The sequence below is a fragment of the Adiantum capillus-veneris genome, chromosome 6, assembly GCF_014529385.1.
Source record: "Adiantum capillus-veneris isolate H3 chromosome 6, ASM1452938v2, whole genome shotgun sequence".
NCBI classification, from domain to species: Eukaryota; Viridiplantae; Streptophyta; class Polypodiopsida; order Polypodiales; family Pteridaceae; genus Adiantum; species Adiantum capillus-veneris.
The window spans coordinates 157,288,979-157,302,483 of NC_140936.1; the positions used below are offsets into that span (position 1 = coordinate 157,288,979).

Genomic DNA, 13,505 nt, shown 5'->3' on the forward strand with positions numbered 1-13,505 from the left:
TTCTAATTGCAAATATGCAATCATGCCAACATGAATACTAAAGGATTTTTTCACATGGCTCTGATTATTGACTTTATGAAGTTAATGAACATAGAAGCAAATAATAATACAAGGGTTACTATTATAAGTAATTTGCATATCACAATAATTTTAAAACATGTTAATTTGACATTGAGCACGCCTCTCCCAAAGAGTTGACTATAGAGGACATTGAGGCCATGCTACAAAGACCCATAAGAGAGTTCATGAGTTGATCACCATTGTATACTTTCTCCATTGTACAACTCATTAGCCCTCATGCGATTGTACTCCTTCCCATATGTTTTGAGATGTTGTATTATCTGATGCTGATGATGAAGGGTAGGCTTACGTACCTACCTACACTAGGTACCCTCAATTATTTGTATTTTTATGTTCCCCAAACACTCACAAGTGGATGTAAACTTTTGATCTCATAGGTCTTTTTGGCCTTTTGATGACCTTAATATAACATTGTGTTTCTCTCTCTCTCTCTCTCTCTCTCTCTCTCTCTATATATATATACATACATAGATACACACACGCGCACACACACACACACACACACACACACATATGAAGAATCAAGATGGCCTTCTACAAACAAATTACACTACCCTAGAGTTGTATATATGTATATATATATATGTATGTATGTATGTATATCTATGCATGTATGTATGTGTCAACATATGAAGAATCAAGATAGCCTTCTACAAACAAATTACACTACGCTAGAGTTGTAGGTAAAATAAGAACAAGTGTGTTGCTTAAGGCTCTCCATATCTAGCTAACAACCATGCTAGCAACAGCTAAAGCCCCATAGCTGATATCAAGGGTCCTCTTTCATCATGTTTTCAGGTACCCCCCTAGGGAGATGATGAAGACCCGTTGCAATCTCTCTTACACAGATTGTCATATGTTGTAGCTTGGCCAGGTTCTGATTATGCAAGTGCTACTATCTTTGTTTGTCATGTCCATTGATACATCATAGTACGTACAAAACAGCCTTCCTTCTTCTCAAATCTACAAAGCAAATAATGGATTCTTGCAACTGCTCTTGCTTCTTGGCTCTATTTGCAACACGAGATGCTACAAACCTGCATTTCAAGCTGGATGTTGTAAGCACTGCCAGCCATGTTTTCATTGCTACCAGCCGGGTCACTTCCCCTAAACACTCACGGTGCCGTACACTCACAGCGCTGTTATGTCGACATCTCATGCCACCTTCAAGTGTTGATGAAGAAGACTGTGTACTGGGGGTGGTTGGTTGTATAATAGTGCATTGGACTCGTGACCCAAGATGCCTCATCTTACTTCTAGTGCCTGATGGTTGAGATCATTGCCAACAAAGTCTTTGCTCAAAAGGCCCCTTCATATTAGGGACAGGTACTCAATATTAATTGCTGTTTTACAAAAAGATCTTTAGTGGATCATGAGTAGAATTGGATTGACCATGACTTTTGCAAGCACTATATCACTGAACTCTGTAAGACTAGCCAAAATTTTGTAATTAAAAACCCATTGGGCATGATTGCTTCGTTCTGCCATGCAATCATTTTTGTCAGCTTTTCTAATGAGAACTCAATGCTAAGCTATTTCTTTTGCTCGATCTTCCGGGACTAAGAGGTCCATCCTTGTCTAAAAGGCTTCCTCTCTCATTATCAAGCACCCTCATTGACCACTGCAAAATCCATTTAATCAATATCAATTGATTTCTCTTAAGGTTATTTTTTCAAACATGCGACAGAACACTGTATTTTAAACTTGCAAAACTAGGGTACTAGAAAAAGCATGTGCACCATATCAACCAATAACTGGTACTTAAAGTCCAAAAGATTCCATTTTTCTTTCAAATCTCTCATTTCTTGGACTTGAGACATGTACTTGTCAACATCTTTCTTCTGAAAACATAAATCTGTGAGAAAACAACTCTTCACATCCAATAAATACTCATTTTGTTGTAAAAGATTATGGGACTTTATCGAACAATAGATAATTTACCTTTTAAGCATTCGAAGTGTAACTCTAACAAGTAAATTTACTAAAGTTGATTGCATTGCAAAAGGACAAAGAGAAACGATATATGGGCCACGGGGGTATTTCAACCACACTTTTTGTTTGTGAAGAACAATTTTATTGGCATAACATGAAACATGATGTGCACCATTTTGTGTCTGCTTGCATTGAATGCCAAGGTGTATTCCGTCAACATTGTGCATTATAGAGACGGTACTTGCATAAATGAAAGGCTTTGCAGTTAGACTCTACCGGCATTATTGTCAAATAGCACATGCCTTCATAGAATTCAGTGGACAAGAAACCTCCAGCAATGGTGAAATTACAACAGCTTTCTTCACTATTGTTGAGAGTAATGAAAGAAACTAAAGCTGATGGCGTGAAAGAGAGCTTTCAATGGTGGAGGATCCCATTGCAGGATACAACAGGACAAGAAAGATTCATATAATGAGAGTGGTACTTGGTGAGTTTATGTACAAGTTACGATCATGTGCAAAATCGTCCATGCTACCCAATGAGAATTGCCATTAGTAGCACCTTTCAAATCATGACTAGAGCTTCAAATGACAAGAAAGGTACAATCAGAAAGTGAAACAGGAGTAGGGAGACTTGAAACTACTGATTGAGGATTTTAATAGTACTTTTGACTCCTTACTGGTTTCGCTCCTAGGTACATATGAGCCCTATCAATTGTCATACACATTGTGGTACATATGCTACTTGTTGTTACTACAGAATGACATGAGATGGAGATGGAATGAAACAAGCTACCATCTCATGTATGTGTCTTTCGTAAGTGCTTCAGCAATCCATGCAACCCAAGGGAAAAAATAAGTATATGTATTAAACATTGGATGTATGTATTAAAAATTTGAGAGAACATTTTGTCGAGATTAATAGATCCCATTGGAGTGGCATGGTGATTACTAAAAGAAATATTGAATCGTGCTCGCTATCACAAGCAATCAAAAAAATTATCTGCATACTGCTCTCTCTTTGTGACAACTTTTACAGACAAGATAACTTGGAGCATGCTTAACAAGCAAAAAGCATGGCCAATGCATTTTGATGTAACATCTTTTGTCTTAACAATTATGAAATGCATTCCATGCCCGCTTTTCCAGTGGGAGATTGACCCTAGTTGCCTCGAGCACTTTGTGTTAGTTGGAGAATATTGCGCATGATGCTTGCAATGTATCACTTCAGAGCTACCCACTTGATATCTTTTTTTTTTTAAAACATTGATAACCTCGGTCCTCTATGACCCTGTATCAAATCCTCTGAGTGCAATGACATATCATGCTCATTTTGTTCTGAATTTCACTTGTCTATCGAAAAAGCAAAGCTTCCCAAAAAAAATTTGTCATCATGTCCTCACAGTAAATAGGTAGAAAACCAGTGAAAAATAATCCTCAATGGATGCTTGTATTCTCTCTCATTTTGACTTTGATTTTTGTGGTTGGCCAGGATATAGTAAGATACATAGCTTTCTAAACAGAAACAAACAAAAATGATCTTTGTGAAACCTAGAGTTTTCAATTCATCTAAAAAACACTTTCATAAGCAAATCATGGGGGGTAGGAGTCCATGTTTACCATGAAATTTAAGCACAAGATTTCGGTTTCACTTAGGTACAAAACAAGTCTGGTCATGAAAACCTGCTACTTAAAAGATAGGGATAAAATAGCACAGTAAATTATCTTATCTTTGTTTACATGATTATTTCTTTCAACAATCAAATAGCTCTAGAGATTCAACACCATCAGACTGTTCTACATACTCTTTTTTTTTTAAAGTTTGTTGGGCAAGGAAAAAGCTTACAAGTTTTCTTTTCTCTCGCCGCAATTCAATAATCTCTTTTTCAAGCGATCCATCTGGAGCTGCAATGGGTCCTTCAACAAAATCTACACAGTGCCATGCATCCACAAAAGAAAGTCCCTTAAAATTTGCACGTCTTCTAACCAAAAGTTTCGCTCATAACAGCGATCATTCGATGAAATAGGAAAGTCAACATGTCATTGTTTTCCATATCTGTGAATTATGTTAAGAAACCAATATGCCAAAAACTGGTTGAAAATAACATTTTTTCCCGGTCCAATGTCACATCGGAAAATCTTTACTGCAATGAAGGTATGGTCTGTTCAACAATTAATCACTGATACTTAAGATACTACATTATGGCTTCTTTTACAGATAAAATGTCATGATCATGCCTCTTGTAATAGACTTGGACACTCTAAGCCAAAGATCTACTCCAAACAACTCTGCAAAACTTGGAGAGAGAGAGAGAGAGAGAGAGAGAGAGAGAGAGAGAGAGAAATGAAATGAAATGAAATGTTATATTAACGTCTTCAAAAGGCCAAAGTGACCTATGAGACCAGAAAGTTACAATGCGGTGTATCTGATACAAAGTCAGATTAACAAAATAAATTAAACTAGGATAAACAAAATATAAATACTGCGGAATCCTAAACTAAGCTGATAGGTGTGAAAGGTGAAAGGCGTGAAATGTGTGAACTAGGCGTGTAGACAATATGGGAGGGAAGTAGAGATCCATCTTCATCTACACTCTGGACGAGAAAAAGTATGGCTCGAATCCTTTGCTGTAGCCTCCTTCGAAACTATGTAGCTCCTCTTCTCCATCGGGGTCGTCTAGATCTCCCTAGAGAGAGAGAGAGAGAGAGAGAGATAGAGAGAGAGAGAGTCGACAAGGCACAGCGTAGTTCGCACCCAGACGCACTGGCCCCAAAGATTGGTGCCCCTTCTCGGTATTTCTTTATTATAATTTATTATGCTTCGCATAGTACAATGTGTGAGGGTCCTCCTCCTCACACTGCTCCCATGCTAATATGAGTAGCAGAGAGGCCCTTAGTACAGACTGGCGCCCCTTCTCAAGATTTCTTTCTTATTATGCTTCGCAAAGTACAATGTCTAGGGGTCCTCCTCCTCGCACTACTCCCAAGCTAATTTGAGTAGAAGAGAGTCTCTTAGTACACTTATAAAGACCCCTGGCCAAACTCAAAAGCAGTTACATGAGAAGCTGCACTTAAAAGCTACTGAGCCAAAAAAATGGCGGTCCAAAAAGCTCAGCGCAATTTGCGGAAATTTGTACGGCTTTCGACATCAGCAGCGCGATTCATCGAAATCGGTATAGCTGCCACACCATCAACCTCTACGCAATTTTTAGGCCTTGCTTTATTTATTGAGGGTTTACGCCCCTCGACCAATTCCTGTAAGTTGGTAGGGTTACAATTTTTAACCTAACCTCGGCCTCCACCAAATCCTGCAAGCTTTGCACAACCTAATCTGCTTCTCTTAGGGTTTAGGTCCCTCGGCCATGCCACGTCATCAATTTGTGACATACACGCCTCTTGAAAGATTTGTGATCACCCTTAATTACGCCTCCAAAACAGACATAGGACAAAGACTAGTTCAGTAGACGTTGACTCTTAAGTACCGATGTACTAGACCACACATATCCAACACTTGCACAAAGACGACAGTCATTGAACATTCTCCCCGTTGAGATCATAGATGAGAATAATGATCATTGTCATTACATCCATATTGCACTGATCTTTCACAGATGTCTTGATCTACTAAATCTCGTTACTATCACATTCACGTCACCCTTAGGTGACAAAGATAAAATGTTGCAATCATTTCATCTTTCTCACACATACTCAAACAACATACACAACATGTAACATACTCATTTTAGGAATTCCCATTTCAAAGTACTTTTACATAAAGTCATTCAGCAAAATACTGTCAACTTGTCAATATCCCTAAAATCTCAAAAGAAATCAGTGACTTTATTCTCATTGAGGTAACCAGTGACAAAGGAGCAGAGTAACTCCCCTCTTGTGCAGTCTGCATCGCACCAGATTCAACCTACTGACTAGTCGGTAACTCTTGGCAAAGTCGGTGCTAAACCAAAAGCCTCAATGCAAAGCTCTAGTATCTGAGAGTATCTGCTGAGTCCTCCTCTATCCACTTGGCATCAAGAGCCAAATAATTCCTTAACTTGACCAAATACCGTGGTGTCAACTTACTTGTTCTAGAATGAGTATCTCTTCTGTCTCTTCCACTTCTGGTTGCTTGTTTGGACCCCTGTCCACTGCCACTCCACCTTTGAAAGGTCTCAATAGACTCACATGAAATGCATTGTGAATCTTCCAAGTATTTGGTAACTTCAATCTGAAGGACACATCATTTATCTTTTCCTGTATCTAGAAAGGTCCATAGTATCGCATACTTAGCTTCAAAAAAAGCCTCTTCTTACCCTTCCGTTTTCGTAGGCATGATTTTTCAAACCGGAGTAGCACCCAATCATTTATCTTGAGCTACAAGTCATGTCGATTCTTATCTAGTGCCTTCTTATACCATGCTTGAGACTTCTCCAAAGCCTCGTGTACCTTGGCAAAAGTAGTGTCTAGATTCTATGTACACAAATCTGCTTCAAAAATCTTATCTTTGGTGCTTAGAATGGGTGGAACATTTTTGACGCCCTTGATGATCTCCAATGGCACCTTCCTTGTGGATGTGTGAATTGTGTTGTTTTAAGCAAACTCCACTAAGGAAAAACTCCCACTAAGTCTTCTGGTCAGAGATATATGACTTTAACAAGTCTAAGACGCCTATCTCCAACTGCCCATCTGTTTGTGGACGAAACGAGGATGAGAATTTAAGTCGTGTTCCTATAATCTCCCAAATTGCTCTCCAAAACAAACTTGTAAAGTGGGGATCTCTATCCGACACGATGGATTCGGGCATACCATGTAATCTGAAAATTTGTGAGATAAACAACTTAGCCAAATCATCAGCTTTTACAGCTTTTACTGTCTTCTTTACCGAATAAAGTGAGTCTGTTTACAAGTTGTAGTAGACCAGGTGCCTTGTGTCTGTCAAACTTGCCCTTTTGACACACCAAACAACTACGAACAAACTCATCCATGTGCTCTCGATGCCTCGTTGCCCAACAAAAGGTAGATAATTGCACTTTGTGAAGACATTGTTCCTCAACCCCTGTGTGACACACAACATGGTCTTTTAGATCAAATAACCTTCCTTCAGAGCATAGCCTGCAATTGTCTCCCCACTTTGTAGCTGGTCAAAGATGTCCGCAAAATTTGGATCCGTGGCGTATTGATCAATCATATCCTCGAAGTTCAAATGGTGTATTGTCGAAATAGCCAATATTTGTGGCTTTAATGACAACGCGTTTGCCACCGAGTTCTTCTTTGCCGTAACATGGACTATTTGAAAGTGGAACTGTGACAAAATGTTCATCCATCTCATTTTCTTATCCGAAAGTTGTTTCTGGGACAAGAAGTATCTCAGACTTGGCTGATCAATGAACACTAATAAATTTGCTCCGAGCCAGATATGTTGCCTCTGAGTAAGAGTATGTCTGACTGCTAACAGCTCCTTCTCGTAGACCACTCGCGAGAACATTCTACTCTCATAAGCTATAACATGGCCCTCTTGCATTAACATAAGCCCAAAAAGCTGCAAACTTCATGTACATTTTTCAAATCTGACCAATGTCAGATAGTTTTTACTTTGGCAGGGTCCATTTTTACACCCTCTGAAGAGACGATATGTCCCAAAATATTTATCTCTGGCAAGAAAAAATTACTCTTCTTCCCATTAACCAGCAATCTATGTTGCCACAATGTCTGAAAAACTTGTAAGAGATGGTGTCTGTGCTCTGCTTCACTCTTAGAGAATACAATGATGTCATCGAAAAAAGTGCCTTCAAATGACCTTTACTCTTTGAAAATCATGTCTATCATCCTGTTGAATGTTGCAAGAGCGTTTATGAGACCAAAAGGCATCACCAAATACTCGTAAATCCAAAGGACGCCCTGAACACAAACTTGCATACATCTCTAGGAGCGATCCTGATCTGATGATAGCCACTTTTCAAGTCGATTCTTCTAAAGCACATAGAAACCCTATAACCTGTCCAATATATCATTGATCTTGGGTATCTGTTTTTGATGCTGATTTTTTTGAGAGCGCTATAGTCAATGCACATTCTCCAAAATCCATCTTTCTTTAATATGAGAAGCATTGGCGAACAATAAGGTGATGTATTGGGCTGAATTAGACCCTTTTGAAGAAGCTCTTTCACATGGTTAATCAATTTCCTTACTTTGGGCTCAGCTTACTTTGCAAGATGGCCGGTTTAGTGGCGTGCTACCGGGAAATTGGAATGCAAAGAAAAGTGAGTTCTTTCTCACAAAAATACACTATCTCGGCCAACTTAGTCTCTCACAACCAAGTGAGTATGTGTCACAAGTCGGGCACCACGTGCCACTAGAAAAGAACAGATTGAACAGACTTTTAGCACTTCGATATCAATTGAATTGAAAGTGAGAGAGAGGACATGCGACATGGAGTGGCGGAATTCCACCCCAGAGAGTACTGGCCCCAAACCTTGGCGCCCCTTTCAGTATTTCTTTATATTACTTGTCACGTGCACATCTAACCCTATGTGTACGTGAACAAGCTACTTCATGACATGGGTTCAGTTTAGTTCAGTCAGCCTAGATTAGGAAGTGTTCTGGCACTTTTGTGAGTCTGTTCGCAGATCATGCATGTCCAAACACTTAGAGTAGATGCATATCCTCTGGTTCCACACAACATGATCATCAGATTACCCATCAAGAGAAATTTTACAGTGCATAGACCTATTTTCCCTATTTTAGCCATTTTTCACTTATTATTTTTAAGTGACTTTTGTTGGGAACTAAGTAGGGCAATTTTGATAAGCAAGTACATAAGAAACCTAGCGCTAGCACTTTTTGGCAGAAGAGGCAGTAGGGACCTGACATCCAACAATGCACCTTCTCAAGCAAGACCCCCCCCCCCCCCGGGCAAGAAGACTCAGCGTTTTCAGTCATCAACAAGAAGAGACAACGTTTTTCCTTCCATTGCAGATCAGCCCTAGCGTTTTGCATTTGTAGGCCAATCTGGCGACTGCGGGACATCAGGATCACTAGCGTTTTTGCATCAAGTACCAGATCAGTCCCTAGCGTTTTTGGAGCAACATAGCACACCAGCGTTTTGCAGTTCCATCGTGACAAGACCACAGAAGCATCAACGTTTTCAGTTTTCAGCATAGACACGTCGCAGTAGAAGTCCCAAACCTCGCAGATCTCACCTTCTCGCAGCAGATCCTTGCCGCACGGTCAGATCCACCGAAGTTTGTAGATTCAGCCCGAAAAACGCAGATTTCAGCATCTACGTATTCAGCGCGTCGTCGTCATCACCGTCGTCACCAACATAGAGTCAAAATTCAGCAGATAAAGATTTGCAGATTTCAGCCCTTAGCGTTTTCAGATTTCAGCCCGTCTCGTCGTCGTCCTCATCGTCGTCGACATCGTCGGTAAGTCCAAAGCAATGTAGAGATTGTGCAATCAATAGTAGACCGCTCTCGCCATAGAGAGTGGGGCCTTCGGAGGAGAGTTTGACAACATTCTGGTGTCGTATTCTTCTCTCTCTATCTCTCAGTCTCAGCACCTTCATTCACAGTGTTTATCCACTTTGTTTGTGATCATTTGCACTCTCTCACTAAAGAAACGGAAGGCTCTCCCTTCCGTAAGTAAAAGGAACCCTTGAACATAGTTCGGAGCACTCATCTTGAGCAAAGTCCAACATTCACTTCCGCTACTATCAGTTTCTCATTCCAAATCGAAGCTCTTGATTTCCTGGGTCGTTGGCTTCCCAAAGGAATCTCATCCAATAAGGAGTTTCATTCCAGATTGGAACTCTTCATATCCTGGGTCGTGTATCTCATCCAATAAGGAATATTCAGTGGTTGGCACATCACAATGTAGCACAAATGCTCACATATGCATGTTACAAGCATAATCACAGGGGGACGGGGCCCAAGGACGGGGACAGGGACGTGGCAAAACAAGGGACCGGGGACGGGTCTCGAGGACGGGGATGAGGACATGGCAAAACAAGGGACGGGGGACGTGTTACCATATACATGTGGTAGTGATGTGTGTGAACACACTAGGACTGCCGGGGCATTTTTTCCCTCTTTAGGAGGTTTTTTCCCCCGTGCATTGTATATACGCCCATCACTCTAGGGCTATCTATCTTTCCATTGCACACCAAGTAACACACTCTCTATTGTGTGCCTTGAGCTTCCTTCGTCTTCTCCAAGCTGTGTGAGTTTCTCTGCAACCCTAATTCCAACAATTGGTATCAGAGCAGGTTGCATCCTCCCAGGCTAAGTCGCCAGCTGCTCCAGCACTAGCCTGCTCACTTTCTCCGATTTCAGTGAGGTTTGGCGAGCGTTTACAGGTCGTCAAATATTTCGGGTAGTCTCGTAGAGCTCAGTCTGCTTAGATTTCTCATTCGAGCTCATTTCGGCCTCCGTTTCCACTACAGGCAGGCCTGCATAGGCAATTTTATCATTTTGTGCAGAATTTCTGTCAGTGCTGTTTTCTGCATAACAGGTGCCTTACAGTCTTCTACGGTTTGTGCTATATAGCACGTGTTGTTCCCGCTCCGTTTCTCCTCTTTTCGAGCAGTTTTCACATCAGGTGCAACATTTACCATGACTAACAACAACACAGATGTGTTCAAGATGTTTGTTGCTGAGGACAGGTTGGATGGGGACAATTACCCTATGTGGGCTTATATGATGCAACACATTCTTGTATCAAAGGACGTATGCAATATTGTGCAGGGAATTGATGTACGTCCTGGTTCTGAGGATGTAGGCGATGTTGAGGATGTTGCAGGTCTTGCTGCAAGGATTACTGCTATTAGAGTTGTTTTGCCTACGGCAGAACAAGTTCGTTGGGATGTAAAGGATGCGCAGGCTCATGCATTGATTGCGTTGTCTGTGAAGCGAACCATTGTTCCTCACATTTGTTCAACAAAATCTGCAAAATAGACTTGGGATATTTTGGCTGGTCTTTATGCAAGTCGCAATGAGGCTAAAATTGCTTTGCTGCGTAAAGAGCTGTAGTCGAAGATTATGCATGAGAAGGATGATATGGACACTTTTCTTGCTGGTGTCAAGGATATCAATAAGCAACCTATTTCTGCAGGTGAAGTCATTTCAGACAGTTCCCTTGTGCACACTGTTCTTGATGCCTTACCAGATTCTTACCAGACTTTTGCTAGTACTTGGAGACTTGTGACCCAAGGAAATCCAGAAGTTGTCAAGTTTGATGCATTATGCACATTGTTGTTGCGAGAGTCACTTTCCAGGAAAAACAGGACTCGACATCGTGCAGTTGAACAGGCTTTTATTGCTTCTCAAAGAAAGGGTGGTAATAGCAATGCAACCACTTCTTATGGTTCTACTGCGAGTGGCAAAACTTCCATTCCTAATGCTTCTGCTGGTAGCACTTTGTCTGGCAATTCTGGTGATAAGGGCAAAAAGAAGATGCGTTGCCATTATTATAAAGCTAATGATCACTTGATCAAGCAATGTCCTAAGTCGAAGGCCAAAGAGGCTAAGAAGAAAGAGAGTGGTTCCATTGCAAATGCTGGTTCCACTACCAATGCAGCCATTGTTGAGTCTTTTGTAAAAGGAGACGGTGATGTTGATGTTGATGCAGAATGGGCTTTTAGTGCAAAGTGCACTTACAATCCTGTTGTCCATGATTCATGCATTTCAGTTGCTGCAGATTCACATGTGTGGTATTTTGATAGTGGTGCTACAAAGCATATTACCTCACATCGTGAATTGTTCACCTCTCTCGAGTCTGTCCCTCATGGGAATTCAGTCACTTGTGCCAACAATGCCTCTTATCCAGTTCAGGGAGTTGGAAAGATTGTGCTAATTGCTGCTAATGGCAGTTCTTTCACACTTTTTGATGCACTTTATGTACTTGGGATCAAGAAGAATCTTTTGTCTGTATCTGTACTTGCTAGACTTGGACTTGTAGTCAAATTTGTGGATGACAAATGTACAGTTCGTGATCTCAGTTTTGGGGATGAAATCGTTGCATCTGGGCTTTTGTGCCGTGGGCTATATAAGCTCACTTTATATGACAAGTGTAGACAAAATTTTGCAAATGCAGTTGCAGATTCAAGGGCTATTTCAGATGCAAAACTTTGGCATGCACATTTTGGTCATCTGAATTTTTCCAGTTTGCTGCGTTTGCAGAAATTTGATATGGTTGCTTCTTTGCCGCCTCTTGAAGCACTTGTCAAACATGTTTGTGAAGGCTGTATTTTGGGTAAGATGCAGCGTTCTAAGTTTCCAAAGGATGGTTCAGTTCGGACCATATGTAGGTTGCAGCTTGTGCATAGTGATGTTTGTGGGCCCATGGAAACTCCGTGCTTGGGCAATTACCTGTACTTCGTGACTTTCATTGATGATTACTCCAAGCATGCATGGGTATTTCCGCTTAAAGCGAAGTCCGAAGGTTTTATGTGCTTCAAACAATTTCTGGCTATGGCTAAAAATGTCTCGAAATATACTATGGGCACCCTCCGTTCCAATCGAGGGGGGGAGTATGTCTCATAAATTCAATGCATTTCTGGCTAGTCGTGGGATAAAACACGAGTGTACAGTGCCTTATACACCTCAACAAAATGGTGTTGCTGAGAGGAAAAACAAGTCACTTACGGAAATGGCACGATGTATAGTCAAAAGTCAAGCTTTGCCGCATTCTTTTTGGCTTGAGGCCATCATGTGTACCACTTATGTACTAAACAGGTGTCCTACAAAAGCTTTGCAATCTATCACTCAATATGAAGCATGGCATGATAGAAAGCCTTCTATTGAGCACAACCATATTTTTGGCTGTTTGGCATATGCTTTGGTGCCACAAACACAGCGAAGAAAATTGGATGATAAGGCTGTCAAATGTATTTTTGTTGGTTATAGTGCTGAAAGCAACGGTTACAGGTTGTATCATCCGCAAACAAAGCGTATTCTGGTTTCACGGGATGTAGTGTTTGTGGAAGATTCTGTTCAGCCTTTGCTGTCATGTGCTAGAGAAATTAATGTAAGCGCACAGGAAATTTATGACACGTTGTTCCCTCTTTTTAGTGGTGGAAATACGAATGTAAATTCCAATGAGGCAAATGTACAGCCTATGGGGGTTTCCGAAAATGTTACAGATCAGCCTATTATTGATGCAGATGTACATGATGTACTTGATGAGGAAAGGCTGAAAATGAGCAAGCTAGAGGTATACCAAAATGGCTGGTGCATACATTGCGTGATAGTAAATTGGATGAACCTTTGTCTAGTCGTACTCGTTCAGGCTCTCGCCATGCATCTTATGCATCAGATTGTTATGCATTGGCTATGTCTAGCTTACATGATGTTGAGGAGCCTCTGACTTTTGATGAAGCACAGAATTCAGAAAATTGGATGGCTGCCATGCAATCAGAATATGATGCACTTATAGAAAATGACACATGGACTTTATGTGATTTGCCTCCTGGCAAAAAGGCCATTGGTGCGAAGTGGGTTT

The 13,505-nt window shown here is 40.9% G+C and overlaps 1 protein-coding gene across 1 annotated transcript in view; it reads right to left on the reverse strand.

Moving 5' to 3' along the window:
• Positions 1-1,374: 1,374 nt before the first annotated feature.
• LOC147456569 (uncharacterized) overlaps positions 1,375-13,505 on the reverse strand; it is a 35,323-nt gene continuing 23,192 nt past the window's right edge. Inside the window, exons 3-4 of the mRNA XM_086515504.1 lie at positions 3,859-3,941; positions 1,375-1,702 (exon numbers count right to left, since the gene is read on the reverse strand). Coding sequence (XP_086371630.1) covers positions 1,592-1,702; positions 3,859-3,941 — 194 coding nt within the window. The 3' untranslated portion in view covers positions 1,375-1,591. The remainder of the gene's footprint in view (positions 1,703-3,858; positions 3,942-13,505) is intronic.